Genomic DNA, 9,605 nt, shown 5'->3' with positions numbered 1-9,605 from the left:
TTTACCTTTTGCTCCTTTTATAAATTTCTTTTCTGTCACATTATCTCACTGGATGGTTGTTCGAACCGGACTTTGTTCAATTCTGTTGTTAACAATTTAACATAGATCTAGTGTTGCCTAAATGTGCTAGTTAATCACGTGGTATGTCCATTTACTTGAAGTCAACTAATTGGGCTGCTGCCAATAATTCATCATATATCTTGTTAGAAGTTTGGATCTCTTCTGTAAATGCGAGTGAGGGAAATCTAAGTACTCTTTTCTTTTGGGTGGTATCTCATATTTGGCTTATATTTTCGCAAGTGCTATGTCCTTTATCCCTTTGATCAAGAACATTCTTATTGGAAGTTGTGTTGCTTTATGGTGAATTTTTCATCTTATCTGGTTTCCCAGTTACCTTGTCGCTGCTGCTGGCTTGCAGAGCTTATGGAGCTTGTCTCTAGGAATTCTTGATGTTTATGCTCTCCTTGTTGGACGGTGCTTGCAAAATTCTCGGGTTGTGAGCTTATTTGCTGTCGGTGATGGGGTAAGTTGTTACAGATTCATCAAAAACTTAATCACGTAATAGTAATTGTGCTAATAAATGAATGAAGGGATTATTGAAGTAGTATTCTTGTACGATAAAAAAGATGCATATCAACTTGTCAAACATTCTGATTTCTTCGTGTGATACAAAAATTTGGATCTTCATAGAAACTAGAAAGTTGATGGCCCTTGCACAATTTGGTACAATCAGACATGCAAGGACTTGATACGACAGAGAAAAGCTCCCATAAGAATCGGTTCAATACATTAGTGCTGTGATTTTGTATTGTTTGATGAGTAAAATATCAAAAAGTTCCAACTTTTTACCTTGCTATTGGTATGAAAAATCTTAATGCAGATATTTTGGATTCTGTTAATTTCCAATGGAAGTTTTGCAATTTCTTAAGTGTATTCTTGGAAATTTTTTGATCCATCTTTCATCTCTTAAGATATAGATATGTGAGGTCAGCCATAAAAGTTCTTCTTTAACATGGGTTGTTAACTCGTCCGCTTTATTGTGCAAATTACCATGTACCAAGGTTTGAAAAGTTCATTGTCTTTTAAATATCTCATAACGAGTGACATTAGAGTTACTTCTAACAGCATATTCCACCCATGGGCGGAGATGAAACCCCAATCATCAAAAAATTACACTATATATCCAATGTCAAAATTAGTTTTTATCAATATGTAATTGATGTTGAAAGCACATAGATGTTGAATCTCCATTGAAGGAGGAAACGTCTTCCATGTACAATGTGGATGAAATCAAAAGAAATTCTCAAGTAAGCATAGAATCCAAAGTTACTCTTTCTCCTATAAGGAAGGCTCGTGTGTTTACTTCTTTATATTTTGAATTCTCTTGGTAAAATCCTGGCTCCGCCACTGCCCATTCACCACATTCAACTTTGTTCATATAATATAAGATTGTAAATAAGCTCATTGTGGAGCATATTTCCAGATTGATGACTTCTTGCCATTTATCTTCTTCATGAATGTCTTTCTTGCAGGTCACTTCTACCCTCATGTTTGCTGCAGCCTGTGCTTCTGCTGGCATTACTGTACTGATTGGCAATGACCTCGGTGTCTGCTCTCAAAATCACTGCTTAGAGTTCGAGACTGCTACTGCCATGGCTTTTCTTAGCTGGTTCTGTGCTTTGCCATCATTTCTCTTAAACTTTTGGTCACTTGCATCCAGGTGAAGAACGGCTCTCAAGGAAATTACAAACGATGCCAAAATATATCCTGTGAAAGTACTGCCTTTTGTTTTGATGTTGTAAAATTTTGTCTAGATGATCATTGTCCCCCAAAAACATACAATTGCTGCCGCTGTGTGTAAATACAGATTGCGTAAAGCAGGTTAATTTGGGAAATTGAGCTGTGCTCTACTCTGTTGCTAGATATGAAGGTTTGCACATAAATTTCTAGCAGGCAGTCTTGGCATCACATAGCTTAAATTGTATGACACTGAAAATACCATATCATGTAGCCATTCTTCCTAGCATATAACTACTCTATTTCTGTTGTCATTATTTCACTGGTACCTTTTATTGAAATACTTTCTCTGTCTTAATTTATGCGACACTATTTTGACTAGTCTTAAAGAGACAGTGAATCATCTTGAAAATTTTGAAAAAAATGTGCTATATATATTGTGACAGTAGGTATATGCAATGTTTACAAGCAGCTATTATTGTCTTTATGTAGTCATATATGATCAATTTGATGTGTTATACAAAAGAAGCTATGGTAGCTATTGCAGCTCAAAGTATTAATGTAACACTAAAGCTTTCTGAATCTACGGTACATGTAAAGGTGATCGAGTTGGTTGAACAGGAACAAATACACTGTACACTTTTTTGATCAAGCTCGATTTACCGGAAAGATAGCAGTGGCAGGTGACCTTACAAAAATCAAAAAGCTTTCTGGACTAACATTCAGTTGTACAAATATTCAGAAACAAGCAACTTCACTCAAAAAAAAGAAAGCTGCACTATTAAGATTTACACGAGTATCAAGAATTTCAAGAAATGAAATACAACTTCCAGTTTAATTAAATTAATGCAGAAGAAACTGGGAATTTTACATATTACAAAAATTTTCGTTTGTCCCCGCATTCATCTGTGTTCCTGGCTATTAGTGTTCTGTGAGAAAGGTCGAAAAAAAGGAAAAAAAATGACAGCATTACACGAATGACCAGTTAATAAACGAAAAGGCCAAGCAGTGGACAGCGTTTTCTTCAGACGAAGCAAAGACTTTCCATGCAATAGCTTGTTCATATGAAATATGTCGTCCCATTGTTGACATGCAGATACCACCCGGCAAACACGCGAAACCCTGTGGTCAAGAAACAACAGTCAGACGAAAACAACCTCAACTTTGGTCTTTTGGCTCTGCAATAGCCTGTGGATCAAACCATTATACCCGAAGACAAAATGAATTTTGCAGCATCAGAATAGTCTACAGACTACGGAGTAGCTAATTACCTGTTCCATGATCTTGGCGAATTCTGAGAGCAACACTTTCCTTCCGGGTTCATCGAATATCTTATCTAGAGAAATGTCCTGTAATGCAACTAATGTTGTCTCCAGCATGTCAAGTCCGGCCTTATTAGCAAAAATGAAAACTGGAAGCGACTGCAACAACAGAGAGAACATCATCAACCTACTGACACATTCTTATAACAAGACAAAAGACTAGAACGTAACGAGAATATTTAATATTGGGATGTTAAAAAAATGTCTGGAACACTAATGAGGACAATTAAACGCCAATCAGATAAGTTCTTCTTTATGAATATGTTCATGTTTCATAGCAACATAACATACAGTTTCTTAATCACAAACGAAATATGTTATATCAAGGCGAGTCCATAAATTCTGTAGCAAGAGAACTTCATACCTTCAATGAGCAGCATAAAATAGCATCCTGGTGTTGCCAGAGATTCTTTAGTACTGATTCATCGCCACTAGAATCAGCTCGAAGCAACTCTGTTCCCATGTGATAACTGGATATTAAATGCAAAAGAACATGGAATGTTAACAATCAGACAAGGACTTCAAAAACTCTGGTATATTTTCTCAATAAGTTGAGAAAGGAATAAATTTCTCAAATAATCAACAGTACTCTTACTTCTTACTGAAAATCAGAGATGCAGAACAGAAGGGTACAAGTGTCGCATGATCAAGAAATCATCAAGGCTCACAAGAAGATTATAGTTGTGAGGACCTTACCTATAGCTCTGGCAGATCCAATGCGACAATGTTACAGCTTCTGGTGAGCCTGGAGAAAGCTTGGCCCCCAGTGTTGGATTCATTCCTGTAGGAGATATTGCCATGGCAACTCGTTGGACAGACGAAACCACACTGCGAACATACTGTCGGGCCATGGTAGCCACATTGTCCTGAAGATTGTCCTCAAATGGAAATTGGAAAGCGATTGTCAGTACAGATCGTGCACTGTAACAAGAGGCCATATCTCCGGTAGCCGAGTTCCTTGCTGGGCCCACTTCGAGACTTGATGCTAGATCTAATGTTCTATGTGCGTTCAATGTATCCTGAGCATCACCCTGAATAATAAAATCACAATTCATGCTATAATGTTAATGTTCAACTCAGCTCATTCGCTAAATTCAACGGAGTGGTGGATGGATAATTTACTCAACTGATTTTAATTCGAGAGGAATAATGCGAAACCCAGAGGGGAGCAAAGGTGCATCATCTGGAAACATCTCATCAATAGGGGCAAAAACCAGTTCAGAACAGGCTCCAACTGCATTCTCATCAGTGCCACTACACATCTGGAAATGATTGTTGTGTTAGCATTATATCCTTCAAGGATGTTTGTGAGGTACAGCACACGGAAACATCAAAGTATAGGCTGAAGTACCTGTAAAAGGTGAATATCTCTTGGCATAAAAGCATCTTCCTGTCCAATAGAGTGCCCTTCGAGTCTAATAACTTCAAGCATCTGTAAAGCAAAAACAAAAATGAGAAGAAGTCTCAAGTATAATATTATTTATATAATTATATTAGCAACAAGCATAGCAATTGAAAGAAGGAAGGAGTGCAAACTGCTTACTTCTTCATGCTCAATTGTGTGGCCAAGTGGCATTATTATCTGGCTTCCGGTAAATCTGGTAGGCCTCATCCCAGGATATGTATACGGACAAGATTTCAATGCAGAAGCTACAAAAGCATCAACATTAAAGTCCGCCCACTCTGAACGGTGCTCCCTCAGAAACCGAACCAGTACTGCAGGAGGAACATTCTGTCATGAAACAAAAGAGTTAAGTTATTCTCATTGATCCAGTTACGAGTTCATACATCGCATGTCAAGCAAAAATAATGAGGAAAATTATCATGCTTTAACATTCAAGGAATCCCGATTCTTTCCTAAACAAATGAGCCAGTTCTCCATGAAACAAGAGCACTACAGAAAGCTTCTCTTTTGAATCAAGTCTATCTATTGCCGATATGGACCAGTAATTCAGCAGGTATCACAAAAGATGATGCAAAAATGAACTTGTGAACTTCAGTTAGCTGTGTATTAACAAGGAAAAGGTAACTTGTCCACTAAAAATTTCTGGTCAGTTCAAGAAAGATCCATTATTCACCTGGAGTAGCATTGATGCTTTGGCACAAAGGATGCCGCCAAGGGACGAAAGAGGAATGGAGGTGGTGGCGAGGTTTTTCCTAGAATTGACAGCAACTATGACATCTTCAGCACCATCTGAACTTAACATTGACCAGCCATCGTCGCCGAATCCATTAATGGCATCATTGAACCCTCTGCAATATAGAAATGGCCTAATAAGGTACATGTATATGTTCTTCGGAATTGGCAACTCAATAGAGCATAAAATTTCTACATCTGAAAGCCACACAACAAAAATCAGAAATAAGCATCACCTGCATAATCTCTGGCTAAATGTTCGAAGAACAGCAGGTTGCCTTCCTAGACCATATACTACCTCGCCGCTAGTCTCTTGCGCTAATTGCCTTGCATAGCGCAGTGCCTTCACAGGAAACAGATTAAAGCATGAAATCAGTGTTGCTTCTACTGTGGCAGTAAGCTATGAAAAGTGTGATGAATGCACATTTATATGCAGTATTAAATGATAACCAAGGGCTGAACTCACCGCAATAGTCATTTTCTGTGCAACAACTTTTGACGATTCATAGAGTGGACGCAAAATCTCAGGAGCACTCCATGCCTGAAAAATATATGCAGTGAATTGCAGCTACCAAGTGAAACAGGTTCATGATAAAGATGCAGTACTATGCAAAATCTAACCTCAAGATTCAGGTGGTCAACAATATGTATGATTGATCCTCCACCGTCACACGGTCGAATCAGATATCCAGATGGAAGCATTTGAGCTCTTACAAACTGGGAAGCAGCAGCAGGATTTGGGCCAGGCCCATTACCAGATAGGGATCTTTCACAAACCTTGGTGAGGTGGGGGGAAAATTGATGCCACACACAAAAAGAAACTATCAGCAACATATACGAAATGGCACAGCTAATAGAATTCACTATTAAGAATCACTAATAATGGAGCCAAGTATCATACTTAAGTAGCAAGATCCTCAAATGTCTAGACGGGGATTAAAATGCAGCATTTAGTTAAATATGATCCAAATATTACATTTCTAGACTTTTGTTCAATCCAAGGATTGAAAGGTTGAGATGTTAAAAGACTAGTTAAACAGGAAATGCCAGAACTAATAAAAGTGGCCAGGTAGCCTACACAAGCTCACTCTAATGTGAAGGATTGCTTACCACGAGACTACCATTGTCTAGAGTTGTTGTGTATCTCAGCGTCCATAAATCACGTGCGGGAGCCAGAGTGGTAGGAGCATATATCTGAAAGAAATGATTCATTGATCCCCTCAATGCGGTAGCCAATCAAATCAGAAGTACAACATAATAAAGATTGAAGTGAAGGTATTCACCTGTGTATACAAAAGCTCAACTGTACCACCATTTCCAGCAGGAAAGATAGTGATAACTTCAACATTCCGGCAGTCCCGGAACCAAGAAGGTCGATCTTTGAGGATCTCAGCAATCTGTAAAATATTTTAGTTAGAAAAAGCTGACAACATCTACAATCATCAAAGGACCAAGAATAGCAATGGAGCAGCAGTACTATTTCTAAATAAACTTTCCACAATTGTTTACCTTTGTTGGCTCTAAACTAACAAGACCACATGCTCGGGCTGCCACTCCACTGCAACTGTGTGAGATGGCAAAAATCCCAACTGAATCCGGACCAGGCTGACAATAGAATGAGAATATTGCCTTTTAGCCGTCTGGTCAATGATACAGATGGAAATACTGAATTTTTAAAAGTAAAAGATGATTGACTAGAGTTCAACCTTCATCCCAGGCATCGGGACCCAATCGACAGCAGTTCCTGTAGCCTTAGAAAGGAACTCTGCCAAGGTTTCTTCTGCAATTGGTAGTAGTCTGCATAGAGAATAAACATGACTTAGATAAAAAAAAATCAGTCCCTTAAATTGTGATATATGCCATTTATTTCCAACAAAGATACAGTATGAACACGTTTGAGAATGAACACCATATAAGTAAGGGGTGGGAAAAATAGCTGTTTGAAATTATTACCCAGCAGGATTGTTAGCATCTCTAAGGGAATGCTGAGGGGTGGTTACCACTGATTCGCAACTTACATCAGTAGTGGCTGCCGATACCTGCAGAAAACACAAGTAGAGTCTTAAGTAAGCTTAAATTAAGTCCTCTTGATCCACAAATGACTGGTGATATCTGTCATCTCACAACATTTAAGTCACGGGACCTTAAATGTTTCTTGTACTACTACACAAAAACAATGCCATATAAATTTAGTGCCAAATATAAAGTAAAACATTCCAGAATTATAAGACTGACTGATTAAAATCATGGACTCAATAGAGGTGGAATTTTGTATATCTTAGAATACACAGTGAGTAGACACTTCAGCAGAATACATCAAGTTAACAAAAAAGACAAGATATGTTTGACATTAATCTACAGTAAGCAACACATAGAGCTTTTGGACATAAAAAATAAACAAAGAATTAAGTTAACTTACACTTTGCAATTGTTGCCGCATATAGCCATTTTCACATACAAGCTGCGACACTTGTTTCTGCAAGCGGTCATTCTCCTCCATCAACAGTTTATTCATCGCAGACAACTTTCTGTTCACAGTCTGTAATCGAGAAGACTCTTTCCTTTGCTTCTCGCGACACCTGAAATGATACAAAGTTTACCCTCCATACCAAACTCTAAGCTCAATTTCCCAATCACCTAAAATTTACAGATACCCTACCACCCAATCAACAAGCCTAGGCAAGGAGAACCACAGTGATACATTCCAGTTTATCATCACTGATCTAATTAATACAAGATTTGAGTAATACTAAACAAAGTGAAGTACAGATCAACAGTACACTATAGACATATAAAATGTATGCAATTAACAAGAAAACATAAACCAAATTTGGGAAAAACTAAACAATGACAGTGTACCTTCTGTTCTGAAACCAAACTTTGATCTGCTTAGGCTCGATATTCGACAGAATATGGCATTCACGGATCAATTGCTGTCGACGCAACGAGCTAGGCTTAGGACACTCTGCATAAACCCTCTCCAAAGCCTCAACTTGCTCCGCCGTGTAACGAACATACTTTCCACTACTATCAAGATGTTTAGTAATACTACCACTACTACTCTCCCTATGCTGCTGAGCCACCATAGCCATTTTCCCTCAAATCCCAAACCCCACAATTAAAAAAATCAAGATTTTCAAAACACCCCCAAGTAGATATATTCCCTGAAACTACTTCCTTAGCAGCTTTATATATATATATGTATATATATCTATACAGAGAACTAAGATTCTCTGAAACAAAGGCTTTATCTTTTTCTTTTGTTCCTTTTTTTTTTCTAGGGATCTCAGACAAGATTAAATGGACGATCTTGATTGAACTAGAAGATTCCTAGGTTCTTCCCCTTTTGGTTTCTACACAAGGCTCAAACATACACTTCACGCTAAACTTATAAATTAAGGTACAGCCAAAACTGCTCAACGAAAGATATGGCACAAAAGGACAACAAAATAAAAAAAAATTCACTTAAGCTGTAAATTACTCGTGTTTGATACTTTACTACACCATTTCCATTCACACAAACCTCCAAACTCCATCATCATTAAAAAAAAACTTTAACTTTCTACCAATAGCCCTTTGGTTTTTGCTTCAAAACTCTCAAATTTTTGGAATCTTTAAGCAAAAAAAATTATTATTTTTTATGAATTTCAAGATTCTGAGCTGGAATAAATGACACGTTTGAGACCCAACCTGAATTTTCGGGTTACAAGCCAAAAATGGAGTTCTTTTTCCCAAATATCACTGAAAAAGAGATGGATGAATTCTCTTAAAGTAGACAAAACAAATCACACAAACAAACACCCTTTACTCTATACAGAAAAACAAGAACCACCCCTTCACAAACAGAATGAAAAAAAAAAAAAATTGCTCTGATTCTTGATTTTCTCTTCTGTTTTTATTCAACTCCAGAAGAAAAAATAAGGTTCAAAACATTAGTAGAAACAACCCCTTAAGATCTGAAACTGAAACAAACTCTAAAGGACATGGTTTTTTTTAGGAACAACAAAAAAAGATTGAATTTTTATTGTTTTAAGAGAGAGAGAAGTGATGTTTTTGTGTAAGATGATGAAAAATGAAGAGTGGTGGGTGAGGAAAAAGGGGGAAAAAGAAAGAAAATGGAGAGAGAATGGGTGAGAGAGACAGTAATGTTTGGGAATTTTGCTTGAGTTAAAGCTTTTTGAGCTCGCAAATCGAAAATGCCTGTGTTTTTATGCTGCTATCTCCTTCTTTGCTTCCCTCACTGTTCTTCCTTGTGTTTTTCTGTTTTCTTTGTTTTTTCCTCCTCCCTTTATTACCGAAACAATAATTTATTCAGTGTAATCTCAATAAGTCACATGAAAGATAGAATGTAAAAAAGTTATTTTCTATCGTAAGTCAAGTCTGATGTAAGTTAAGTCAGACAAAGATAT

The 9,605-nt window shown here is 37.4% G+C and overlaps 2 protein-coding genes across 3 annotated transcripts in view; one reads left to right on the top strand and one right to left on the bottom strand.

Moving 5' to 3' along the window:
* The window catches only part of LOC125843715 (CASP-like protein 5A2), a 5,831-nt gene extending 3,722 nt beyond the window's left edge, over positions 1-2,109 (top strand). Inside the window, exons 2-3 of one of the 2 annotated variants that reach the window (XM_049522896.1) lie at positions 391-523; positions 1,533-2,109. In XM_049522896.1, coding sequence (XP_049378853.1) covers positions 391-523; positions 1,533-1,724 — 325 coding nt within the window. In that variant the 3' untranslated portion in view covers positions 1,725-2,109. The remainder of the gene's footprint in view (positions 1-390; positions 524-1,532) is intronic. The other variant, XM_049522895.1, reaches the window with a different exon arrangement.
* Positions 2,110-2,544: 435 nt separating this feature from the next.
* On the bottom strand, positions 2,545-9,371 carry LOC125843661 (homeobox-leucine zipper protein REVOLUTA). The gene is made up of 18 exons (XM_049522828.1): positions 8,056-9,371; positions 7,616-7,775; positions 7,150-7,235; positions 6,903-6,993; positions 6,706-6,801; positions 6,480-6,593; positions 6,307-6,390; positions 5,818-5,973; positions 5,663-5,737; positions 5,433-5,539; positions 5,138-5,312; positions 4,603-4,791; positions 4,411-4,491; positions 4,187-4,321; positions 3,756-4,090; positions 3,424-3,529; positions 3,009-3,158; positions 2,545-2,859 (listed from the first exon to the last, which is right to left on the bottom strand). The coding sequence occupies exons 1-18, from the start codon at positions 8,286-8,288 to the stop codon at positions 2,707-2,709; spliced, it is 2,526 nt and encodes an 841-aa protein (XP_049378785.1). The 5' UTR covers positions 8,289-9,371; the 3' UTR covers positions 2,545-2,706.
* Between the last annotated feature and the right edge of the window lie 234 nt (positions 9,372-9,605).

This window comes from Solanum stenotomum, chromosome 11, assembly GCF_019186545.1.
Source record: "Solanum stenotomum isolate F172 chromosome 11, ASM1918654v1, whole genome shotgun sequence".
Lineage (NCBI taxonomy): Eukaryota > Viridiplantae > Streptophyta > Magnoliopsida > Solanales > Solanaceae > Solanum > Solanum stenotomum.
The sequence above is the reverse complement of the archived record's forward strand: the minus strand, read 5'-3'. Positions and strand labels throughout refer to the sequence as shown.

Bases quoted from the DNA above. Each gene is read 5' to 3' on its own strand.
- LOC125843661 (XM_049522828.1), bottom strand. From the start codon at position 8,288: ATGGCTATGGTGGCTCAGCAGCATAGGGAGAGTAGTAGTGGTAGTATT. The intron at 5,540-5,662 runs GTGAGTTCAGCC...TTTCCTGTGAAG, and splicing joins CACAGAAAATGACTATTGCG to GCACTGCGCTATGCAAGGCA. The intron at 4,792-5,137 runs GTGAATAATGGA...GTTTCATGACAG, and splicing joins AAGCATCAATGCTACTCCAG to AATGTTCCTCCTGCAGTACT.